General features: G+C 40.9%; 1 protein-coding gene across 4 annotated transcripts in view; it reads left to right on the top strand.

Moving 5' to 3' along the window:
* Nucleotides 1–324: 324 nt before the first annotated feature.
* Nucleotides 325–26,837, top strand: part of STK3 (serine/threonine kinase 3) — a 269,719-nt gene continuing 243,206 nt past the window's right edge. Inside the window, exons 1-3 of one of the 4 annotated variants that reach the window (XM_067537099.1) lie at nucleotides 325–685; nucleotides 22,759–22,839; nucleotides 24,661–24,789. In XM_067537099.1, the coding sequence (XP_067393200.1) occupies nucleotides 663–685; nucleotides 22,759–22,839; nucleotides 24,661–24,789 (233 nt within the window). In that variant the 5' untranslated portion in view covers nucleotides 325–662. Of the gene's footprint in view, nucleotides 686–22,758; nucleotides 22,840–23,468; nucleotides 23,497–24,660; nucleotides 24,790–26,837 lie in introns of those variants that run through there. The other 3 variants (XM_067537093.1, XM_067537086.1, XM_067537107.1) reach the window with 3 other exon arrangements.

Here is a 26,837-nt window from a genome sequence, read left to right as displayed (position 1 = left end):
GGATGTGAATGAATTGGAGAGAGTTGAGCGAGGGCAACGAAAATGAGTAGGGGGGCTGGAGCACATGACTTGGGAGGGGAGGCTGAGGGATCTAGGCAGCTGGAGCTAGGCTGTTCTTATTGGTGTCAGATGACAGAACACAGAGCAATGCTCTCAAGTTGTTGCTGCCCTGGAAACTGCATATCCCAGCATGCCCCGCTCCACAGCTGGGAAGCGGGCGGAACAGGGCATGCTGGGAAGGAATGGTTCTAGGCTGATCAGCACTCCATTGTTCCCCCGCCCGGACGCAAGTCCGCTCGTTCCTCGCAAGACACAAACCGCCCTCCCCAAGCCACTTCAGCCCTGGCTGGGGGGACTTTCTCTTCCGCTTTCTGAGGATCTGAGCGACTTGATTAACAGCCAATCAATCTTTGTCTGTGCGGCGCCAGCAGCCAATGAAAGGCGGGAGGGGGCGGCGCTGAGGTAGCAAGCAGGATAGGATTAGATCGCGCTGTGGCGGCGTTTGTGTGAGGGTCAGGCAGCGGAGCCGAGTGGGGAGGGGACGAGCGGCATTTAAAGGGCCAGAGCTGCTGGAAAGTTGTGTGGAGTTAGTGAGGCCGGCGGGGTCCTGTCAAGCGACACCCGCGCCGCGGCGGACTGGGCTCAGCGCGCCGCCAGGCAGCATGGAGCAGGCAGCACCGAGAAGGTACCGAGCTCGCTCCTTGCCCCGCCGGTGGGAACAGCTGGCGGCGCGGTCTGGTGGGTGGGGGGCAGGAGCTGGGGCTAGGCCTCGCCAGGCACCGTGGGGGCTACGGCCAGCGCGCCGCCCTCCCCCCGGGGCTGCTGGGATGGGTCCCTTGTCTCTTAGGGCGACGGGCAGTAAAAGGCTCCCTTGAGAAGGGCAGAAAGATTAACCCTGTGTGGGGGGCGGGGTGGGAGACAGATTTTTCTCTTCTTCACCTCAGCCTAGGCACTAAGTTTTAGCTCCCTCCGTCTCTCCCTAGTCTTGGCACTCTTCCCTCCCTCCCCTCCCCGGTGGGAGGAGTCTGTGACTTTTCATTCCCCAGACCTGACACTGATCCCTGTCTTCCTCAGCCTTGGCTCTAACCTCCCACCATGGTGGGGACTGAGAGGACAGGAACACACTCATCAATCCCTTGACCCTTAACATTCACCCCAGGTGGGAGAGGTTATGAAGACTGACGTGCTTGTGCAATTTAGCGCTCATTCCCGTTTTTGTGTGTGAGTGAGAGACTGAGTTGTAGGGAGCAAAGTCTCTGTCTCTCTCAATGTAAAGTTTATTTCCTTGGTGTGGCGTGTGGAAAGGTGAGGGAGCGAGTGTAAAACACTCAACATTAAAACTAAGCTAGAAAGGAAACCAGAATATCTCACACTTTTGTCTCTAGTGACAATTTTGAGGATGGTGAAGAGACTGCAACAAACCTCCTTTTGAATCTTGGAATGCAGTTCTAGTCTGAACACGATTACAAATGACACTGGGATTCCATATTTTATCTTGATTACTTTGAAATGAAATTTGCTCAGTTAACATGTTTTCTGAGTGCTGGTCCTTTATATCTCAACTAGTGGCTTAAGCTAAATAAGAAAAGGCATTATTATTCCAAAATAGCTGATTTCTGACTGTAGATAAGCCCTTACTGGGCTCAATAGAGGGCTGACAGGATGAAACAGTCTGTAAAATAGCAGAGATCAGACTACATGATCTAATGGTTCCTTCTGACCTTAATCTCTCTCTATTATTAAAGCTAATTCTGAGGGAGAAATTGACGTGTGTCCAGCCTTAAAATAATTTTTAGAAAGGCCCTTTCTTCCTTCCCCGCCCCCATGTGAAGAAAGTAGGAGAGGATGTATTTGAGGGTCAGGTGGTATAGTTCCAGAAGAAAGCCTGTATACTCCTCCTTAAATAGGTCTGGCATGGGTCTTGGAGTTCATTGTCACTAACAGTAAGGTTGAAATTATATTTGAGTTCCCTTCACTTTGAGCAGCAAAAATTCAAGTGCTGAAGTCGTCCTACTTTCCCTCCCCCACTTCTAAAAGGTACCTAAACCTAAAATAAAAGAAGGAAGGGGAGAGAGAAGGGTATATAGACATAATTCCGTAATGCTCCTACATATAGCATTTGTACCAGATTATTGACTGAAGTATCAACTTTTTTGCTGTAATAACTTAAATCCCAATGGCATCCAGGTTGTCCAGTATTCTGCCTGTCTCTCTAATCCTGCTATGTAGTGTGACACGGGTGGATCACCACAAACTTCAGTGGGACTCTGGGCATGCATCATAGTGCAGCATTTAGGCCCTATATGGGTATAGTATATTGCTTTTACATTTGAAAGAATCTACTATTTCAATACTACCTCTAAAATCTCTCTTTTTTTTTTTTTTTTTTTTTTAAAGTTGCCTACATCTAAGACACAGCAGAAGCCAGGGCAATATGTGAATGTTCTGTTGGCTACAAACAGCAGTCAATAACACTAAATAAAAGCTGCTGGCAGTGAAATATAGCTTTAGGATACTTAATTTGTTTTTAGAGGACAGGGAATTGATAAATCATGATTATATTATCACCACCCCATTTTACTTGTGGTTCTTCTGGAGAAAAGCTTTTCACAAACTATTTTTGTAAGCATCTGAAGCTAATTGCAGCTAATGTATTATCCAGAATTTTTATTAGACTGTAACAGTAAAACAATGAAAGCTATGGACCTCATCCAAACTATTTGGCTGGAGCTTTTATCTGAAGAGTGTTGTTAAAATAGCCTCATCTCACAATTAGCAGAGAGATTTATTCATATAAATCAGGAACATCCATAGTTAGAAACTTAAAACAAAAACCCCTTACCATTGCATTACTGCCAACTCCAAATGCTCAAAAATCATGAGTCAGGTTCCCCCAAAATCATAATTACACTTCAGATTTTGAGCTTTTAGGGTTCAGGTCTTTAGGCTTTTCTCTGTAATTGAGGACTAGAAACTTTCTCATTTAAAAAAAAAAAAAAAGATTATAATGTAGTAATTTTGATTCCAGGGCTGTCGCTTTAAGTAAAACACCAAGGTCCTTTCTAGTCACAAAAGTTGTTATACGACTATACCTGTGCTGGGTCTAGCCTACATTAACTATACTGACCTAGTGTGGATGTAGTGATAGTGGGATGAAGTGCCTATACAACTATAGCTTATTGATGTAGAAAAAGGGGAATACACCTATATAGGTATACAACCACCTCTAATTGAAATGGTTTTTTTTCCTTGTACAAAATCAGGCATAAATATCACAAGGCTAGCAATACAATTTTAAGAGTTGGCAACATTGCATTTTTTTTTAAAGTTATATGAACCATCATGGTTCAGGGAAAAAAACCCAGCCAAACTGATGGGGAAAGAGGGAGGCTATGAAGAAACTTTCCTGTGGGCAGGTTAACCTATGACTGCTGATTACCAGCTTTCTTGAATCTTTCCTCTGAAGCATCTGTTGCAGGCTACTGTTAAAGAGGGGTTACTGAACTAGATAATTCACTGCTCTGATCCAGCATGGCAATTTCTGTGTTCCTAAATAGGTTTTCTTATATAGAATCAAATATTTTAAAACAGAAGATGTATATATTAATGACAACTTGAGGGTTTTTTGCAGTGTATGTGCTTTTTGTTTTATCTGGCATTTATTAAATCCAATATCAAGTTCTTTAACCTTTTTGGTTTGAGATTTTGCTCACTGTTTATGCATTTTTTTAACCTATTGTTACTTTGTTGAAAAATCTATTGCTTATATTGGAAATACGGCTACATTGGTTCATCAAATCTATCAAATACTGGTACAATTGAACAACCTAGAATTAATCCATTGAGAATTTATATTCTACTTTTTTTCCCCAGATAAAATGAGTGACATCTATAGAAATAAGTTTTTTTTTTCTATAGGGTTCTTCCAGGACCTCCTAGTATTCTACAAGTATTACTAATTACAGGCCAAAATCTGCAGTCTTGGATTATACTTCTCACTGACTTCAATGGGAGTCTTGTGTTTGCTCAGGATGCAGGTTCAGACCCTAAACCTCATAGTTCACACTTCTGTGCAGTAGGTATCTGTTCCTGGCTTATAAATAAATGGAGAAACAAGTATAGTGACTAAGACCAAACTTCTAGTAGTGGTCACTAACATTGTTCCTCAATCTTTGGTCTCAATTTGAAACACTTCAGTCCTGACTTCAGTAGAAGTCACAGGATGCTCAGCATGTCTGAAAATCAAGCTTTAGTTGTCTCAAGTTAGGCATCTAAACAGAGGCACCCAAAATTAGCATATGCTTCTGAAAGCATTAGCCTAAGTGACTTTCCCAGTGTTCTAGGTGGGGGAAGGAGGAAGTGGTACTACCAACCCCAAGCAGTCCCAAAAAAAAAAAAAAAATCGTAAAATTGGTTGCTTTATATGATTTTTATTTTATTTTTTTTAAATATGCTTGGTTTGTTTTTGTTTTTAAACCTTCTGGTTTCAGAACCTTTGGGGTACACTTATGCCACTTTTTTTTTTTTTTTCCTCTCCCAGTCTTCTCTGCTACTAAGAGAGCAAGAAACTTTTTTTGCTCTTACATGATGGTGGAGGTTCTCCTGTATTCACACAGCTTTAAGAGCTGCAGTTTTACAAAAGATACCAAATATTTCAAGACTTGTGACTTAAAATTGCAAGAGTTGGCAAAACTTTGGGAAGGAACAGGAGGTCTGACAGCTGTTTGCTAGCTGTAGCCATTAAACCACTCTTGTGGATGAAACTAGCATTCCCAGGCTTCTGATCTGCAAAGGCAATACAGTTTGGCATCCAGCTAATCCTCTGTCCAAACAAAACCACTCTTCTGAAATTTGCCTGCCTGCATCATAAAATATTTAGTGCTTATATAGTGCTTCTAATCATGGGTACTGAAGCACCTTAAGTTTAAGATTGTAGGCCAAGCCACTTAAAAGATCTAGGCCCTGGGCTAACAAGGTCCTCAAGCATGTGCTTATCTTTAAGCACCATTAACTTTAGGGGGACTACTTATGTGCTTAAATACCTTACAAATTCAGAATTGTGAGTCGAAAAGTCAGCAGCAAGACTTGTAGGGAGTTCTTCTAACCCCACTTCCTTTTAAATTTCCCAGGAAAAAAAGCCACCCTTTGGCTGAGACTGTGGTGTAAGTTAGAGATGAATAGGTTTATTTGTTTAGTGGGAGAAGAGCTCTGAAAATTCAGGCTTTTAATGGGAAATGAATTTCAGCTTTAACTAGCCCATGTCACTGTCTGTGCTGCTGTGGCCGCACTACTAGTTTGTGTGCTAGCTTGAGCAGTGCTAGTGTGTGTCTGCCCACTCATGCTGGGAAATGGCTTCTTAGCTGCAGTTTAGACGCACCCTAAGTAATCTGAAGTGTCAGACTCTTCTTGCGTTCACACACACACACACCCCTTCTCCCCCCTCCCCCCCAAATCAACCTATTTCTCCTATAGGCTGGAAAGGAAAAAAAGTGACTATTTTGGCTTTTAAAATGCTTTTTAGAGATTCTTGGATGCTATGGTGATTTATGGGGGAGGTAGCAAATGTCTAATTACATAAATAGATTCTGATCATTAGACTTAGGGTGGGTGTGCGCGCGTGCATGCACATATGCCTGTCTGTAGGCGCAGCTGCTGAGAAGGACATGTTGCCATGGGGATGTGTGGAGGACTGAGAATTAATTCAAAGATAGTAGCGCCTTTGCGTGAACGTTTTGGAGCTCCATGGATGTCTTAAGATCCATAGGATTTTTGTGGAAATATGATGTTTGGAGGGTCCATCCCCTCTTCTCCCTTTTGCTTTGTGGAGAAGCAAACCATGGTCTTCAAGGATCTGAAAGAAATTCAAGGAAACTCTGCACTAAAATTGGCTTGTAACATTCTGATTTTTCAAAACTGAGTCCTTCAGAGAGCAGTATATGATTCAGCCTAATAGACATTTTAGACTATTGGGAATGTGGGGGAGGGGATGGTGGTGGGAGCTTAAACAAGAAAAGGAGAAGTACAGGGAACTGAACATTCATAATGAAAAGTCAGGTACTAAGTCTAATTTAAAGATATTTATTTTCACTTTTTTGGTACATCTACTTTAATTTCTGTTTAGTGAACTATTTTTGCAATAGTTTAGTGACTTGCATTTTTCTATCTGCAATTTCAACCGTGTTTCATACCTGTCTGTGAAGCTTAACTTAACACTTTTTTCTCTTTATTTAAAACATTATCACATTTGAAATCAAGTAACTCATTTTAAAAAGTGACTGGAAATAGTTCCAACCACTACATTTGCTTCTGAATCTTCCTGAGAATCTTTTATTTTTTTTATTGTGTGGTTCTATAGTCATTTTTCTTACTCTTATTAATCTTAATTTTAACCACAGTAGGAAGAAAGTGGCTGGGCATCCACTTAACATTCATTTGAAATGGTGAGGAATAATTTAATCAGCAACCATAAAATTCTGACTGAGCTTTTTATAAAGTGAGACTACTTAAATTTTTTTTAAAAAATAAATCCAGGAATGATTCCTTCCCAACACATGAACTGTGTAATTTCCATACATACTCCTGTCTTCCCTCTGACATTTTTACAATAAACTTTGTTTTTCATATGTTTATAAATATTCAAAGATCCATAAGCAACTTGTCCTCTTGCAGAATAGTTTTCCTTTTTTGAGGTCACCTGTCATACATTTATTAAAATTAATTTAGCCTAACAACTCCACTACAAATCATTGTAACATATGAAGAGATTTTTGTAGAGCAACTGAACTTCTGGGCTTTACTATCATCTTACTCATAATCACATCTGGTAGTGGAATATCAGTTTATGAAAATATAAAGGGACTAATTCTGTTTTCACATCCTGTGCAACCCCACTGACTTCAGTGGGATTGTACAAATGAGGATAGAATTCTACTCAATTTTTTTACTGTTAACATGTAGGAGCGTATAAGTGGGCAGATGATGGTAGCAGACTTCTTCCTAAAAATGTTATTTCTTTTGGGTATTTTTATATGAACTACAAAGAACTTTGTACATGGCTTAAACCCTCCATATACTACCTGCCCACGTCCAACAACTTGACTGGTCTAATTTACTAGCTTATATTTTAATATTATAGTATAAATGGGTCTGTCATTCATTTTAGATGTTTCAACTATTTTCTGGTTCTACTACAAAGCAAAGTGCCCATAGATATGTCCATGTCTCATATAGTCACTTTTCTAAAATTCATAACATGATCAATTCATGGACTTTTGTTCTTCTGGTATAGTTGCCTTTCATTTACTCATCTCTGCTAGCTGCTCGCTCTTTCTCTGGTACCATTAACAGATATCTGCTATTCATTTTGTAAAGTCTCTTCACCTTGTGATCACTGAATGTCGTCAAGCTGATGTTTCTTTAATCAATCTAGCTTTTTCTGGCCAGTAACTATCTTGTCAAACTGCAAGTTTAACTGTGATAAGTCTTCTGCTTTTCCTTTAAAAAAGACACCTGTCTATTCTCTTTGCCCAGATCAGTTGTCATCTTCTGGATAAGGCTCGTATTTTGTAATGGCATATCTATATAACTGTGCTGACATATTTAACCCTGCTGTGGTATTTGGGTAGTACTAAATGTGGATGTTCTCTTCCATCAGCCAGGCTTTATTAAAAACAGATTCGTCAGTATGTGAACTCAATAACATATTTGATGGGAGGTATCTCAGATCAGATGTCCTATGCAGGAATTTATACTTTTTTTTTTTTTTTTTTTTTTTTTTTAATAAACAAAATCTAGGAATTTTTCATGGCCCATTATTAGTTTTTAGGACTCTCTGGGTTTAGCTAGCCTAATAACACTTGAAGTTTTGTATACTCAACTTTCCAGAAGCAGCGGCAGCAACACTTGCTAAAATAATCCATGGTGTTTGGGTGGTGGTGTCTTTCCAGGACAAACATCCATTCTGACTCTCCTGTGGAAATACAAGTACTTTCTATTGAGCATCTTTGTACTTCAGGCAGGTTTTGTGCTTGCTCACAGTTGCATCAGTATCACTGTTCTGTTGCTGGAATAGAATTACTTCTGCTCCCTTTTATTAAGGGGTTGTGCGCACTAGGTGTGGGACAACAGGGGGAGATATTTTGCATTAACTATCATCTGTCTATCTATATAATTTTTTTTTTTAAATATATTGTGTCCACACAGTGCCAATCTTCTCTTAATTAACAAAATGCTTTCTCTGATTTGGATAATCCAGTTTAAAAGTGGATTAAATACATTTCAGGAAGTTAGAGTGCAGAAAAATTCTTGTGGATAAATCTGTATTTTTGGATTAATTGTTCTGCTCTGATAGTCCTCCCATTGCTCTCCCACACTGCATTGCTTCATGGTCTGTTTACCTGCATGCCTTGTATGATTTGGGATCATGTTGACAGGAGGTTGGCTCCATGTTTAAATGCTGGTATGCAGCCTTTTCCTGTGACATGTTTTGGAGTCCCATACCCTTTCTTACAAGGCATGGATGCTGTGCCTCCTTGTGGACCTGTGCCGAGATCATAGATTTGCTTGAAATTTGGAGAGGACAGTCAGTCCAGGCCTACCTTACCAGCAGCCACCAGAATATGAAAATATATAAGCATATAATGAAGCAAATAATGATGAGGATCATTCCCAGGACAAGTTGCAGTGTTGCAACAAAGGAAAGGATTTCTGGTAGCTATGTAACAGAAACAAAGGACAGCAACAGGCTCTCTGACAGTGCTCCAGTTACCTGCACTTCCTATCATGAGCTACACTGGATTTTTGCCAGAGTGACAACCAGCTGACCATCCTATATATTGTGGAAAGCACTGAAGGTACCCAAGAGACTTTGATCCCCAGGGCGGAGGAGACATCTCCAGAAAGCAAGTATATCTTTTCCATGAAAGAGCCTGAGGAAGAGGCAGCTCCTGAAACCCTGGTGGACAACACCCATATAATAAGAGCTGTACTGCAGCACAGTATAACAATTTTTAATGTTTTTTTTGTTCTAGGTACCTGATGGCCACCTCAAATCTTGGACATTTGTGAGCTAGGAGCCTTTCCGAGCTTGCTAGAGTTCTGGGGCTCCCTCCCTTCCACATTTAAAATTGTCTGTGCTGCAGAACTTCATCTTCATGGTGTGTGGGTTCCCCCCGCCCCCAAATCTGTATCCCCCTGGCAATGGCTATGCTGATACCCTGTTCTTCCCCATCCCCAGACCCTTCCTGCTTCATACTTCCTCTCCCACCTGGGTGAGTGCCCCCCCCCACTTGTAAATTTGCAGCATTGCAGAGATTAAAAACTCATTGGAGTGGAGGCATGTGTATTGAAATATCAAATGGGGGTGGGGTGGGAATCAAACATAAAAAGTACTTGTGCTTCACAGTTTGAGCAATGCCCTGAGCCTTCAGCATTGTTTACCCCTGGGATTCAGAACAATTACTGCAGAAGTTTATTGGACAGTGCACTCTGCATATCAGCATGTGAGAAACTCAAGGCAGAAGTAGTACTGTCTTTTGGTACAAATATTGCAGGGCAAAGTAGCCTTCTTGGAGCTGCTTGTGTAAATAGTGTTACCCTGCCAGTCCTGTAGCTGGTCTGTGGGGACCATTCTGGTGAATAACATCACTCCATATCTTGCTGGTCTGTGTATTGGCCCTTTGTTTGTTTGTGTGTGTTTGTTTGAGCAAGACCCTTATCTGCCTTGTGGAGATGCATATCAGGGTAACATCCCTAAACATACTGACTACCGCAGAGGTTCACATGCAATTACTGTCCCATTCAGCTCCCCAGCTTTTTAATAACCAGACCCCAGCAACCCAGAGAGAGACTGAAGAGGCTGATTCTATTGAGGGAATCTCAGCATGTACTTATTTTAAGCTGTTATACTATACTGCAGGGTTAGTCGGTGTGGTGTGTTTTTTTTTTTTTTTTTTTTTTTTTTTTTGGTCAAGCTGCAAATTTCTTGGTCAAAGTATAGTCAAAATCCAGACTCCAGAGAAAATAATAAAAAAAACAAAGTAAAGATTTTTGGGGTCTGGTGGTCTGGATTTGGCCTACGATTTGTCTGTTGACTATCCCTATTATATTGACACTCTAGCTTCTATTCTGAGTGCCCAATGGCCCCAGTCATTGCAGGCAGATATAAGCTAGAGGCCTTTCTGAGCCAGTCTGCACCTCCCTCCCCGTTCCATGTTTGTTTATACAGCCACTACACCTTTCCAAAATTGTGGCTATTCTAGCTGGGAAGTTGGCTTCTGTCTCATTCTGAAGATTTGACTAGCAACAGTTTTAGTTCTGTCACTGGGAAGGCCATGCCTATTACACCTATTTTTTCTTCCCTTCCCTCAGCTTCCTGCCCAGCAATGTGCATCCTCCCTAAGTCAGCCCAGTTTGCCACCTTCAAATGGTGGCGCAGCATATATTCCCACCTGCTCCCACGGCAGATTCAAGTAAGAAATCTTTTCTTGTGCAAAATGCAAATGTTTGAGACCATGCTTATAGAGAAAAGTTTGGTTAGTGTTATCATTTTACATGAGGTAGACATCAATATTTCATACCCTTAAAGCAAGAAGAACACTGTGAATGACTGCTTCTTGGAAGTCACAAGGGGAGAGGCAATTCTTGATTTAGTCCAAGAGGTGAATACAGCTCAATTACTTGGCAGTAGCAACCATAATGCAATTATATTTAACATCCTTATCCGGGGGAGGAGGGGAAATAATAGAGAAGCCACCCTTAATAGCATTTAACTTCAAAAAGGGGACCTTAAAAAATGAGGAAGCTAATTTAAAGGGAGATTAAAAGGAACAGTTACAAGAGTAAAATATCTGCAAATTGCATGGCAACTACTTAAAAACACTTTACTAGAGGCTGAAATTAAATGCATACCCCAAATTAAAAAACAGTAAGAGGACCAAAAAAAGTCACCATGCCTAAAGCGCAAACAAGGTAGTTGGAAGCAAAATGACATCCTTTAAAAATTGGAAGCCAAATCCTACTGAGGAACATAAAAAAAGGAACACACTCTGGCAAGTCAACTGTAGAAGTATATAAGAAGGCAGGCCAAAAAAGAATTTGATGGGTACCTAGCAAAAGACGCACAAACTAACAGCAAAACTTTTTTAACGTATGTCAGAAGTGGGAGTCCTGTCAACTAATCAGGGGGGCCCTCTGGAGCATCGGTGCTAATAGAGCACTCCAAAAAGACAAGGCTGTTGTGGAGAAACTAAATGTGTTCTTTGTATCTGTATTAATTGCAGATCATGTAAGGGAGATTTCTGCACAGAGCCTTTTTTTGAGATGACAAATCTGAGGAACTGTTTTGGACTGAGATGTCAATAGAATTTTTGGTACAAATAGATAAATTAAACACAGGCCCCAGGCCCAGATAGGATTCACTCAAGAGTTCTGAAGGAACTCTGATATGAAATTGCAGAACTAACAACTGTGGTATGTAACCGATCATTTAAATCAGCCTCTCTACCAGATGACTGTTTCCATATGAGGTGAGATTAAAAAGACTGGGACTGGTTGTCTTGGAAATAGACAACTAAGGGGAGATATGATAGAAATCTATAAAATCATGGAGAAAGTGGGAAGGAATGAACAACATGTCCTTATTCATTACACAAGAACCAGGGGTCACCTGTTGAAATTAATAGACAGCAGGCTTAAAACAAACAAAAGGAAGTACTACTTCACACAACACAGTCAACCTTTGATTCCTTGTCGGGATATTGTGAAGGTCAAAAGTATAACTGGGTTCAGAAAAGAATTTGATAAGCTCATGGAGGATAGAACTATCAATGGCTATTAGCTAAGATGGTCAGGGACACAATCCCAGGAGCTGGGTGTCCTTAAGCCTCTGAGTGCCAGAAACAGCCTCAATGACAAGGGATGGATCACTCAATTGCCCTGTTCTGTTCATTCTCTCTGAAGTAGCTGGCACTGGCCACTGTCAGACAGGATACGGAGCTAGATATATCATTGGTCTGATCCAGTATGATCATTCTTACGTAAAGAGTACAGCTCCCCTGTAACATGCATTCTTACAGCCTGCTAACAGTGAATGCTTCAGGCAATCATTGCAGAACCATATCTATCATTCTCTTCTCTTTCAACATGTGTGCAGGGGAGATAAAGCAAATGCTGATGCTAAGAAATTTTCCTTAGTTTTTGTTTGAAGAGTATGAGGACTAGCTGCACGGCCTTTCCCACTGGTTTAGCTCAGTACTCCCTTGCACTCCTGAAACATTGCTGGGTGGACCATCTTGGTGAATAACATCACAAGTGAGTTGTGCTGGTTTGCCCTTTTGCCTTTTTGAATAAGGCCATGCTCTGTGTGTTATGTCTAGAACCCTGCGCTGATACAAATATGTGGATCTCCGTCTGCTGGAGTAAACTTTTTACTTGACTCACAATCCGCCCTCCCTCTTTTAGATTTAATGGTGTCCGCATCCCAGCTGTTTTGGAGCCAGCAGCCCTTCATCAGTTGATGAGGCCCCTGCCCACCCAATAGCTGCTGAGGTGTTGAGCCCTGCAGGCAGCTTGACAGCTGATCACCTCTGCCTAACAACTGATTAGCCCCACCCAACAACTGGTCAGCTGTTGAGCTCTGCCATCTGCTCAGATGGTCCTAAGCTATAAAATGGATATCCGCATATTTGCAGGACTCTAGTTACATCATCCAGTGTCAGGACAGCCTAAACGGGATGGAGAGGAGATTACTATCCTCTTGAGCATAGGTTCATCCTGTTACCCCCTCCTATACCACATAAACATCTGCAAGGCACAGCAAAATTTAAAAGACAGACTAGGAAAATAATTCCTAATCCCATTTCATCCTTCCCTCTCTCCAGCTTCCAAGGCACAATAGCAAAGCCACGCCACATATATTGCACAGATGAAAAGTCCCAATGCATATGCCACTTAACACTCTGAGGTTCCTCCAAGACTGCAAAAATCTTGGAGAGGACTTTTAAAAAAAAAAAAAAAAAAAATTAACGTTCCCTAAAATATGAATAATAACTCCTTGTCACTTATTTATTACCCCACAGCTATGGCACTTGCATTTGCCAGATTCTCTAGGACAGGGCTTTTATCAATGGCTGAGTGGCTGGCAAACCTGAGGGGCAGAAAACAGGAAAAGTCATGATGAAATGTCCACAGACACCATTAGAATATCCCCCCCCCCCCCCCCCCCCAAAAAAAAAACAAAAAACAAAAAAAAAAACCATGAAAAATTTGGAGAGGTGGTATCTGAGGTCTGAGAAGGAATCTGATAAGAAGCTTTCTAGGGAGACTTGCAGTGATAGAGGACACTGTGTAGCAGTTTCCAGGGAAAGCATTGCCATGGCCAAAGACATTATAGAAAAAGAAAAGGGGATGCAGAGGCAACTCCTGGAGGCGGTACAAAGCTGAAATGCTCCTTTCGGGCAAATGGTAGAATTAAGGCAGCAGCCAATGCAGTAGTGCAAAGCAGTACCTAGCCATGTTATGCAGCCCCTGGACAATATGGCTACGAGAACAATAACTTCTGCTCCCCACTGTACTCTCACAGCACTGCTCCTAGACCTCATCACTCCAAGCCCCAGCTCAGGGCACCAAGAACAGTGCTCCTTGGGCCCCAGCTTTCTTGAGCCCTCTATTGCCCTCGACACTTTTGAGCTCTAGCACTGCATGTTAGAAGTCTGATAAACCAGAAAAGGCAGAGCCAAGACCTATCCTTGCCTGTGATTAGGAGCCCCCCCGCCCAACTCCTTGTCTTGTGCCCTGCACTGCACTGTTGGATTTTGCTGTTTCATTTTAAAGCTGGTTTAATAAAAGGGTTCTTTGTAGTTCTTGTTTGTTTCATAATTAAAAGTTGTCTTTTCATTTTTGTTTCAGTTGAGGTGAATTTCTGTTTTGTTACATAATTAAGTAAAAACTTAATTTCATAAAGAGTTGATAGTTAATTTTACACACAAAATCATTGGTTGCATGAATTCTTAAGGGTTTACAAATAAATGCTGGCAAAGGCACAAGAGGGATTGCCACAATGTTGCACTTCTGCCCATAAGCAACACTGAAGTGCACATCAATCCTATCCTGTGAGTGGGCGGTGGTGGTGGTGGTGGCAGTTACCAGCTGGAGATGCAGCTGCAGGGTTTCAGGCCTGAGACTCAAAGGAAGAGCAATAGGCACTCCTGACGCTACTGCCCTCGCTGTGTGCATTTTGTATTGGGTGCCTTGCTGGCTGTTCAAACTGCTGAGCAAGTCTTTCAGCCTTGCCCGCCCCCCCCCCCCCACCTGTAAGGCTGAGGTGCATTCTCCCTTGCTCTCTCAAATATTGTACAAAATGCCATATGCTGCTACAATTTTTGGGACTTTTTTCCCCCTGCTGCTTCCAGCCTATTCCACAAATAGTGCCATCTCCTTTTTTAGATAGATAAAAGTACACTCTACTGTCATTCTGCAACTACTGAATGCTAGTTAAACTGTTCCTTCTTTCTCAACCCACCTGTCAATGGTTTCATTAACCACATGGTCAGAGGGTAAGCCGAATCTCCCAGCATTAGTATAGCAATGTCCACACCATTATTGTCCATAGTGTTCCTGGGGCCAAACAGTCCTTTCTCTATTCATTTATATAGAGCAGAGTTTCTAGCACTGAACCCTTTCAGACCACCTAGCATTTAAGTCCATAAACTTGCCATAATGGTTGGCAGCCCCATGGAACATTATGGAGAAAAACTCCTTCCTGTTTATGAATTCAGAGCCCTGATTAGGGGGTAAAAGGCTTACCCAAATAATAAGCATATGGGTCCCATCAATTGCTCCAACATAGTTTGGGAATTCCGTGTGTGCAAAGCCATCTGTAACCTCCAAAGCATTATCAAACTTTATAACCCGGTGCAACAGTACCTTTGCCATGCCATTACACATTTGCATGAGAATGGTACCAATGGTTGCTTTTCCCATGCTGAATTGGTTTGCTGCAGATCGATAGCATTTGGGGTGGCTTCTGGTTGGGTATGGGGCATTGTATGTTGGTACACTGCTGCTCTAGGTCTGAGGTCAGCATGTATTTCCAGAAAGGTTTCCTTCCCCATCCTGAAATTCATTGGCCACTGCTGATTATCCCTGGTCTGCAGAACAATTCTCTCCCACCAATCCACACTGCCTTCCTGAGTCTGGAAACTAGCTATGAAGCTTCTCCAGGAACCAGTACTCTACTATCTGTGGCTTGAAGTCTTCCTTATCATCACAGCTCATCACAGTGTTCATCACAGCTCATGCACTTCCTTTTGTATTGCACTGTATGGCCAGTTTCAGCTTTTATCAAGGGAAAAATCGTGGAACTTTGTGCAGAAATATGCAAGACCTAGTCTCTCAATTTGTGCAAACACTTTATCACAGCTTTTGATGCATATATTACAGGCAACCATTTAGTCCAATGTTTCTGTAGTAGTACAACTTCCAGCGTTCATGTTGAAACATCTGTGAGAACCATGATCTTTTTCAGAGGTCTAAAGAATTGCAGAACTTGATACTAATGTATCAATTGGATGCTTTTTCATTCTCTGGCACTCATGCCTACTCAGCGTCTTTGTTTAGGAGTTTTCTTAAATGATTTATTTGGGGATGAACTGACTGACCGAGTTCAACATGTGAATTCCATTTTTGTCATTTGGATGTCCTGATGTTCCAAGTTCCTTGAAACTTGGAATTATGAGACACTATTCCCTCAGAATCAAGTTCTGTCCTAAGTAATGTAGGTAATTTCAGTTGTTTGAAACTGACATTTACCTCTATTCAGTTGAAGTTTGTTTCTTATTACAACGTCCAGAACTCTACAATGATTCCTGATGCCCAGTAGTGGTGCTGCTCCAGACTGTCATCCATGTACACTTTTGCGGGCTCCTGAAAGACTTTCTGGCATGTATGGTGAAATACTTTTGGTACTGAACACATTACTGAGTGTTGTAACAAAAACAGTATCTGTTAGATGGTGTACTGAAAGTGAAAATCTTTGTGCTCTCTTTTTTTAGGGGAATCTGAGAAAACCCTACAAAAGCATCTGATTTGAAGAATTGGCTTCTGCCATTTCACCAAGCATTTCATTTCTTGTGGGAAAATGTAAATGTTCTTTTATTGTTCAGATTTTTGGGAGGGTTGGTCAGTGTAAAAGTTTGAGCCTGTCCCCTCTTTTATTTCTCCAAATATTAATCAGTTGACTCAGTCTGTTAACTCTTCTTCTGTTATGTGAAGGATGCCATTTGTTCTTATGTTTGGCACTCTTCCTCTAGTTTATGTGTGAGTAATATGTATAACTAACTCTCTCTTCTTAAGGCTTGTGAGATATTACAGATGGCAAGTATAACAGGCTGGGAGAATCCTCCTTTCTGTGAATACAAGTTCATAGGATTCATTTAGCCCATTCATCTTGTAAAAGCTTGTTTTCATAATTATTCTGACTCAGACATATATCTTCTTGATGAGGCCAAGCACCTCACCTGCAGAAGCCAAAGATTGATTTGCTTTTGTTGACATTTTAACACACACATTTGTTTTGTTTTATTATATCTGTGACAATTCACACTTGCTCAGGAACAGAATATGCTTCTTACGACAAGATTTCAGCTTCACCTTTGACTTCTTAATCTTTAAGAAATTGAAAGAGAGGTTCAGAGAAAGCAGAGATTCACATGTGTTGCTATGTCTGGTTTGTAAACCATTTGTACACATTTTCAATAGTTGTCCTTTGAGTTTGCAGCTGTTTTCTTCTTTTGTGTTCATGAACAGCTCCTCTCCTTCACTTGAGGGAACTTTACTCTGCCTTCAACTCATGCACTTCCCTGAGTCTTGTCTGCACCCACTTTAGCAAACTGCTTGGGCTTTATTACAGTTTATACACCATCCCTCCCCAATGCTGGACACTTCTTATACTTGTGCCAATTGCCACATCACTGACATCATATGTTTGACATATATGGCTTTTTCCTTTGCCCTTTTGTTTTCTGAACTTATTTTTTACTTAGATTCATAAACTTTAAGGCCAGAAGAGACCATCATGATCATCTAATGTGACTTCCTGTATATCACAGGCCAGAGAACTTCACCCACCCACTCCTCTAATAGGCCCATAATCTCTGGCTGAAGTCCTCAAAACTTGATTTAAAGACTGCAAGTTACAGAGAATCTACTATTTACTTTAGTTCAAACCAGGAAGTGACCCCTGCCCTATGCTGCAGAGGAAGATGAAACCCACCCAGGGTCTCTGCCAGTCTGACCTGGTGTAAAAATTCCTTCCTGACCCCAAATATGGTGATCAGTTAGACCATGAGCATCTGGGCAAGACCCACCAGCCAGACACCTAGTAGTAATTCAGAGCCCTCCCCATCTAATGTCCCATTAGAGAGATTCGCTTATAGCGGTTATGGATGGGCCATATGCTGTTGTAGACAGACTCATCATACCATCCCCGCCATAAACTTAACAAGCTCAGTTTTGAAACAAGTTAGGTTTTTTGCCCCTACTATTCCACTTGGAAAACAGTTTAACTCTGGTTTTTAGTCATGTGGCCTGTTCCTCTAGAGCCTTTTTATTCTGCACTTCTGCTTTTATTCTGCCACTTGGCATATATGAATATTGCTTTTTCAAGTGCTGGAATAATGCCTCTGAGTAGTCTTCAATGTGTCTTTTTTTTTTAATTGTTATATTCCAAGATTGCTTGGCTTTTAATAAGAGAGTTGTTTAATGTTCTATATTCATAACACTGGCTTTTTAAGGTTAAAGACTTAGCAAACTCCTGTCTCTTCTCCCCTCCTTTTTTTTTCTTGGTCTTTATCCAGGAAAATGTCATAGGTGACATATTTTCCATAAGGTCCCAATGATTCTCCATACTTCATTTCTCCCCCCGCTCCAAATCCTCTATATGGAATACATAGTATATATCCAGTACTACAACACCAACCACTATCAAATACAACTATTCTTTTGCTCCTGTTTTATTATACTAGTCTGTATGGCTTCCATATACAATTCAAATTGCTGTATAAATCTTTTGTATCAGAATTCCCCATAACTATTAGGACTGGTGAAGGATTTGCGTGTTGCATCTGAATGTTGCTGCTCCTCGCAGCCATTTCTTATGTTTCTCCTTGTTGTAGTAAGTGTCATTTTCATTGAACTTTTTCGGTGTGGTTGCTCTTTTCCTGGATCAGCTAGGAATCTGCACCTTTTACTTCTATTATGAGGTATTAAATGATGGCTGAGGCAGGTTTTAGGATATTTTTTGTCAATAACATGTAATGGTTATTTTATAGAGGGGTAGCTGGCTCTTTCTTTGAGTTAGTTTGTTTAATAAGTTTGTTATTTTTGGAAAATATGGTTTTGTGGGTGCTTTCAAAGTAAGGAGGATCCAGGAAGTTTTGTACTAAGCTTTTAATAAAGTTGCAAAATGTCACAATCACATAGGCACTTAACTTTACACCGAGCATATATAACCTAAAATCACACTAAAGATTAAATCACCTCCACCCTATATGAAATAGACGATTTACATCTCTATAATAAAGCAGATACTGAAGTGATGAAATCAAGCAGTTTCCTTCTCCCACTGCAACCAGCCCCAGGGTTCATGGGTTCACCTTCTGGTTTCCTGTACTAGGCCAGCAGTGTCCAGAGCCCATGCAAAAACACTTGTCTTTAGCATTGCAGATGATGTGTTGGGTGAACCAGACCACAATCATATGGACAGCAATGGCTGCACTGGCATATAAATGATTTTGTAGGTAGCACCATCTTGCCATCAACCTAGCAAATGCACACACTATCCCATCCTGCAGCTGCTAAGCTTGTAATTGAACCTTCTTTTGCCAGGGCCCGTGATGTCAGGATATGGTTTCATGAGCGATGGCCAGAGTGAGCAAGCGGGGTCCTTCAAAATGGCAATGGGCACCAAGATCCCATTGATTACAGTGCCATTAAAAGGGAATAAGGTCACTGCTTCTCTCAGAAGTGAGGAGCATGCAGAAGACTCTCAGCTAAATGTGATGTTACGTTCATTTCCACACAGGGATCCAAAAAGGACAGGCAAGTTCTCCCACAATACATCATAGACCAGTTCCTAGAGCTGCACCAGTAGGTCTGATGCTAAGAATCTGGTGTACGCCCCAGAAATCATAGTTCCAAACATGTACCTGGCACACCAGAGTGGATGCAGGTAAACTGTTTGGAGAGTATCTGGCCATACCGTGTGGAATCTTGGGGCAGGCTTGCCTAGTTCACAGCCACAGGAGTACAGGCCAGAACATGGCCTGTGAGACAGCTGAGGAAGTCGATAGAAGGTGTGGCACTGCCTTGTATCCTGAAGGATGTGTAACAACTTAAATTTCCTGCTGAACTTAACTCTTTTATAGATCATTACATATAAGCACATTCCAGATTGACTATGCTTAATGAAAATACAAAGTTATATTTATACTTGACAGATTTTGCAAAACTCTGCATTCAGTTATATGATTAGATTTTATTAATAACACTTGATTATTTATGAAGAGTCTTGTAAAATATCAGGTATTTAATTATCTAATTCTGCATCCCTTGCTTGTGTGAGTAGTTCACTGATTTCCATAGGACTAAACATGAAACAGCTGCAGGATCAAGCCTTCATAAAACAAACAAAACTACTACTTAAGAGGAGCAGGTCCACAAGGAATCCATTTTGAGGCACTTGGAAGAGAGGAAGGTGATCAGGAAGAATCAGCATAGATTCACCTAGGGCAAGTCATGCCTGACCAACCTTATTGCCTTCTATGATTAAATGATTGGCTCTGTGGACATGGAGAAAGTTTCAACAAGACAAGTGCAGAGTTCTGCATGAAGGATGGATGAATCTCACTGCTTCAGCCTGGGGACCGGCTGGCTAGGCAGCAATTCTGCAGAAAAGGACCTGAAGGTTATAGTGGATAAGAAGCTGGATATGAATCAACAATGTGCCCTTATTGCCAAGAAAGCTAACGGCATGTTGGGCTGCATTAGTAGGAGCATTGCCAGCAGATCGGGGGAAGTAATTATTTCTCTCTATTTGGCACTGGCACTCCACATTTGGAGTATTGTGTCCAGTTTTGGGCCCCCCACTACAGGAATGATGTGGATAAATTTGAGAGAGTCCAGTGGAGGGCATCAGAAATGATTAGGGGGCTGGAGCACATGACCTATGAGAAGAGGCTGAGGAAACTAGGCTTGTTCATTCTTCTCTTCTGCAGATTAAAGTGGGATTTGATAGCGGCCTGCAACTACTTGAAGGGGCGTTCCAAAAAGGATGGAGCTAGGCTGTTCTCAGTGGTGACAGATGACAGAATAAGGAGCAATTGTCTCAAGTTGCGGTGGGGGAGGTCTAGGTTGGATATTAGGAAAAGCGTTTTCACTAGGAGGATGGTGAAGCACTGGAATGGGTTACCTAGGGAAGTGCTGAAATCTCCATCCTTAGAGGTTTTTAAGGCCCGGCTTGATAAAGCCCTGGCTGGGATGATTGAGTTGGGGTTGTTCCTGCTTTGAGCAGGGGGTTGGACTAGGTGACCACCTGATTCTCCTTCCAATTTGAATATTCTATGACTGTATTCTGTGAAGTGATATTCTCTGTAAACATAATCCAGAAAACGTGGAGTAAAGTATAATATCTAACTAGATATGGATTATTAAGCAAATGGATTTTTCAGTGAATTTCCTTTATTTTTGTGGATTTGTTATACAGCTGTAATATTGATTAAATGTAGGGTTCTAATTTCTTGTATAGGAAGTTTTCTTTGGGTCTTTGTTAATATTCTTTAGCTGAGCTGAAATTTTGTATTTTGGGTGTCTACCTCAGGCTGGGCTCTTTTGGAGAACTGCAGCAAAAATTGTTCATTTGTTTTTGAGAACCAGATTAGGGGAAAATAAATTATGGTGTGCGTGTGTGTGTATTTATTGTTTTGCTGAGAGAATCTGATGCCTTCATGTTTTTGAGCAGGGGCTTGAAATTTGGCAGGAGGGTCACCTATCTGCCATGGATTACCTTTTTGCAGTTCCCAGGGGAAAAATGTGCAAATTTGGCCAAGTTAATGAACCTTTGAAAAACGTGTTTGTACATTGCTAAGTGAAGATTTGTTAGAGTTTTGCAGCTAAATTTCCTGAAGACTGCCGGTACTGAACATGCTCCAGTCAGAGGTGCAGGGGCTGAGCAGGTCTTTCCCTACCATTGCTTCCACTAGCCACTGTGGCACTGGCCACAAAACTGAGAGCAAGGAGATTGTCTCCCTGTGCTTTCAGTGCCCTTCGTACTTATGCCCAAGCAGTGTGTAGGATGAGGAGGAAACAGCCTGACTAACCTGTAGAGGGGACAAGAGCTGGAGTAGGGTGAGGAATTGGTAACCTAGAACAATAATCTTGTGGGGAAAGACTAGGATTGAAAGTGGAGGAAGATAGTGGGACTAGGTGAGAAAGGAGACTGGCACTGGGAACTGGGGGACTGGAAGAATGAGATTGGTTAAGAAAGTTGGGGAGACTGCGACTGATTGGGCAAGGAGCCCTGAGTGGGGGGTAAGACTAGGATGAGGAGCCTTGGGGAAGGGTGGAGACTGGGATGGAGGCAAGGAATTGGAGGGTGAGGGTTGGGAGGGAATGAATTAGGCCTGTGGAAAAAATATTATGTGATCATGTAACTGAAGACCGCATCATAATGCGTGTGTGCACAAGGAGGCTAACTCAGGGTTGTACAGGCAACCTAAATGCTGCCATTTTCTCACTTTTGAGTGCTTGACTTTACAACTAGAGCCGTGCAAAATTTTTGGATGAATAGTTTATTTGCGGAAAAATAAGGTTTTGGTCGACACAAAACTATTTGCAAATGTGATATAAATTTAGCCGAACATTTTTTTGGGGGGTTTGGGTGCCATCCACCAAATGGTAGGAGGAGGAGGAATGTGGTACTGCCTCCCACCACCTTATACATTTTAGCCCAGTATTAAGGCACTCATCTGGGATGTGGAAGACCCAAGTTCAGTTCCCTCCTCTGCCTGATTTTGAGCCGGGATTTGGGCTTATGTCTCCCACATTGCAGGAGAGGGTCCTTGTCACCAGGCTATGGGCTATTCTGGGGTCAGGCTTTCTCAGTCTCTCCTGTTGAAGTTTCTCCAATTTGTATAAAATATTTGAATAGTCATGAGGGGTAGGGGAGGGAGAGAGATGTGAATCTGTGTTTGTGTCTGACTATAGTCTGGTGGTTAGGGTATCCACCTAGTAAGGGGGAGATCCAAGTTCAAGATTCCTAAACTCTTCAATAGGAGAGACACAAGAGCTACACACCATTGTATCCCGCAGTCCTGTGATTAGGGTGCTCTCGTGCACTGGGGATAGACCCAAGTTCAAATTCCTACTCCACCTCAGGCAAAGGGGAATGAAACCTAGGTCTCTCACATCCCAGGTGAGTGTCCTAACACTAAGGTAAAAGTTATAAGGAGGGTAGTGCCTCCACCACCTTCTTTTCAATGGTGAGGAGTGTCGTCTTTTTCGCCTACTATTTTTAATGGACAGTATTTTATACCATCTGCACTTGATACTTGTTTTTCATTACAAGTGCTCTTGCCTCTCTCTATGTAAGATCTTAATTTCTTTGTCTTCTCTCATTTTATAGCCATGTTTTTTCTTGAACTACATGTTTTTACCTTTTACAGCCAAATATGTAAATAACTTATTGTAAAATATTATTTTTATTAGCAAGCTGAAAAAGCTAAGTGAAGACAGCTTAACTAAGCAGCCTGAAGAAGTCTTTGATGTTTTAGAGAAGCTTGGTGAAGGGTAAGTACAACTGTTTGTATGTGTGTGGGGGAATACATGAGGAGAATATTAAAAATTAATATGATATTAAAAGTGACAGTGTCAGTGAGCATGAACTAAATTGGGACTTTTTTTTTAGCATTCAAACAAATGCCTGTGTGGGTTTTTAAAAAACCTACCCATGCATTTTTGTCATGCCTTTCATTTACTGAGGCAGAAAAATAACTTTGTTTTTGTGGTTGTAGTGAAGTCAGGAGTCACACTTAAATGCAAATTGGAAAGTAGATGAGAGTGGTGGTATAAAGTTATATTCAGATTAGGGTATGTGTTACTTTCCCTGTTGTCATTTTGTTGCTTAGACTGGTGAAACAAGGAATGCAGTTATTACACAGCAAAGTATATTATTATTGAAGGATTAGTATGTACTGTAAGGTTGTTTCACAGCTTGGCGAGCTGCAAAGTTAGTAGATTATTATTTTTAAGAAGGGAAAGAGGTTGGAGGAGGGAAGGCCTGTGTAATAGAAGAGCTCCATTTTTACCAGGGAAATTGGTAGCTCCACAGGTGCTTTATGCTGTTGGAAAGGGTACAAGCCTACTCACCGCCACCAAAATGTAGGAGCACTGCAGGCTTTGTAGATTGAACAGGAGCTGCTTCCCTGGCAGCTGATGTAGCCTGTGGTAAGCCTAAATTCTGTAGAACTCTGTTGAATCTTTTGGCATTATGAATATAGAAAAGTCAGGTTCCTAGTAGTAAAATAGTAAACTGTAAGGCTGATGATGAGGGACTGAAATTGACAAAACAGGAATCTTGTCAATTTCTATTCCCCTCCTGGTTTACAATTATGGCACATGTAAGAGGAACAGAGCACTATGCCTTTTAGACAAGAGCAGTATGCTTAATTGCTCATGTGTTTGGGTAGGTCATGATAGAGGCTAGAGTTTCAGACTGGAAACCTTCATTTTGGGCACCTGATAATTGACTCATTGTTACAATAGAGAGAATATTGTAAAATAGAAAAATGTAACTTTAAAATTTAATTGCAATCTTATTCCTTTTAAATAAAATATTATGTATATCCAGAAATTTGGATTATATTCTTGATGAGTCAAAGGAGCTATTTACAAAACTAAGGTTAGTCAGCCCCTCAACTTTTAGAGGGGAGTTGATAGAGACATTCAAATTATAAAGGGAATTACGAAAGAATGATCAGTCCTTCCAATTTCTTGATCCCATATTAAGAAAACACAAAAGGATAATAGCACTTTTTTCTTTGTAATTATATTTTAGAAAGCATATAACAAATCTTTGTAAATGTACAGCCACAGGAAATATGAGTCAAATACTGTAGCTAGATTTTTAAAAAGAATGGGATAAAATTATGATTTGTATGCAAATAAGGATAAGGATAAATCCTATGGTCAAGATGTAGGCTAACTGCCTGATGGGGTCAGGAAGGATCTTATTCTTTCCCTCTTCCACTTTTTCCCCATTTACAGGATGTATTATGATGGTGATTTGTCTTTCTCTTAACATTATATTAGTTCGTTCGCAAGTGTTGGAGGTAATGTACCGGATATTATTGATCAACATTCTGACACAGTATGCCAAATCTTATGCATTGACATAGGTAAATGTTATCTAAGGACTTCCTTTTCAGAGGCACTGTCATGATGATATTGAAATCACTTGCAATTTTACAAGACTCTTATGTAGATAGTATAAAAAAGCAGTCTTCTAAATGAATACAGCGGTTTGCATGGTCTTTTGAATAGTGCTGTTTGGAAGGAAGAAAAGAAACATTTTGTAGAAGACTTTAATTTGTAATTCTTTGTAATTTTTAGATCTTATGGTAGTGTGTTTAAAGCAATACACAAGGAATCTGGACAAGTAGTGGCAATTAAACAAGTCCCTGTCGAGTCAGATCTTCAGGAAATAATTAAAGAAATTTCTATCATGCAGCAATGTGACAGGTATGAGCAATATTTATTTATTTAATCCTTTGCCTTCTTTTTACATGTCTATTTGAAAATGTACTTGTAATGTGACAAGAGCACAACTGAAGTCTAAAAAAAAGTCTATTTACACTTGGTACTCAGTTCTAATTTTAATGACCATTGCATATATACTCATTGAGGGTCAAATTTTTCCCTAAGTTTGTAGCGAAATGTGCTTAATATAAACAACTGAAAGATAATATATACATGCAAATTAATATTAAAAATTCACTTAAAATATTATTCTGAGAAGAATAAGGTAATTTGTTTAGATTTGCACCTGTTTACGAGCACTGTCAAACCAAAATAAGTTGACATGATTATAATTAAAGCAAGATTTAAAAAAAAAATGTGAAGTGCCGTTAATATTTCCTGTAAACAGATAACTCCACATGACTTTTGAATACTCCATTTCAAAGGCTTGGCAAGGATTGTTATAGACCAAGACTAATCACTGTTAATTTAAAAAAAAAAAAAAAAGGGGGGGGGGGAATTAATCTCTTGTACTCGGAAAAACAATCTCTGTTATACAACTGGTACTTCTGCAACAATGATTACTCTGGGAGAGCTGCTGTTATCCTATAGCAGGGGTGGCCAACCCGCGGCTCGGGAGCTGTGTGCGGCTCTTTGCTCATACAAATGTGGCTAGCACGGCTCTGTGTTCTATCAAATGTGGCTCCCTGCATTGTATGGGGCGCCAAAAAGTGTTTACTTTCAAATGTGAAATTGACAAGCTGCTGCTGAAATTGACGGATCAGCGCGAATTTTCGTCTGAAGGTAAGGTAAATGTGGCTCTTTGCGGTATCTATAGCTATTTTTGGGCTCTTCATCTCTGACTGGTTGGCCACCCCTGTCCTATAGTCTTTCTTTGGACAACATACCCTCAGGTGTACAACAAACCCAAGGTGGCAGCCTTGTCTGGCTAGGACTGCAGGAATGAGGGCCTTCACTTGTAACATTAACTTCCATTTCTACTACCTTATAAGTGCTACTTTCACTTAAATTGTTTTGTGCTCTGTGTCTGGGGGGTGTTTTTTAAAAGGGCTATGGTCCTGATCCTGCAATGGAATCCATGACTGTGAACCTTTATGTATGTGAGGAGTCTTCTTTAAGTGAGTGGTATAAGGGTCTATCTGTTTGCAGGATCAAGGCCTAATTCTGGAAGGGAAAAAAAAAAAAGGGGGGGGGGGTGGGCTAAAATCTCTCTAGCTGTCAAACTTTCTTTAAACACAGACTGTATTAGTAACCATTTGGGCCAGTCTGCTTTCATAAGCCACCTCTCAAGTGAGAGTAGTTTGTATGCCCTTGTCTGCTGCTACATCATTAAGGCTAGCTTACCAAATAGGGACAGAAAAGTCTCCTTCCTCATTCTGAGCTCTACTGCTACTCATCCCAGGTCTCAAAGAACTCAGGGTATGTTTACACTTAAAATGCTACAGCAGTATAGTTTCATTGCATTAGCTGCACTGCTCTAGCGCCTCAGGGTAGATACTACTGACACCTATGGGAGTTTTACCATCAGCATAGGGAATCAACCTCCCTGAGAAGCAGTAGATATATCTATGGAAGAATTCTTCTGTCAGTCTAGCACTGTTTACACCGGGGATTAGGTCGGTATAGCGTCATCTCTCAGGGATGTGGATTTTTCCTAGTGTAAGTTCTTAGTGTAGACCAGGTCGAAGTCCCATGAGTCTGGTGCGGTGTTCCATCTGCTGAATGTTGTTGCTCATGGAGTTATATTCTCTGTCAGTGAGTGGTGTATGACTGATGCAGTAAAAACTCTTGTCTGCTAGTGTCACTTCCTTGCTCTTAGCAGGTACAGCTGAAGCATCCATTTTCTGTTGCTTTACCTTAGACACTTCACAGCTGCTTTTCCAAAGGTCCTAAAGAATCTTTTCTTGCTGAATATTTATCATAGTTTCCATTTCCAAGAAAAGGACTATGAAATGATTCTTGGCTCTGGAGATTATTGGAGTTATCCTTACCATCCCACCTTCACTACACCCATCCAAAAAAACCCCAAT

Source organism: Emydura macquarii, unplaced genomic scaffold, assembly GCF_026122565.2.
Source record: "Emydura macquarii macquarii isolate MOO-44397 ecotype Brisbane River unplaced genomic scaffold, CSIRO-AGI_Emac_v2 contig_383, whole genome shotgun sequence".
In the NCBI taxonomy this organism is placed as follows: Eukaryota; Metazoa; Chordata; order Testudines; family Chelidae; genus Emydura; species Emydura macquarii.
The sequence above is the reverse complement of the archived record's forward strand: the minus strand, read 5'-3'. Positions and strand labels throughout refer to the sequence as shown.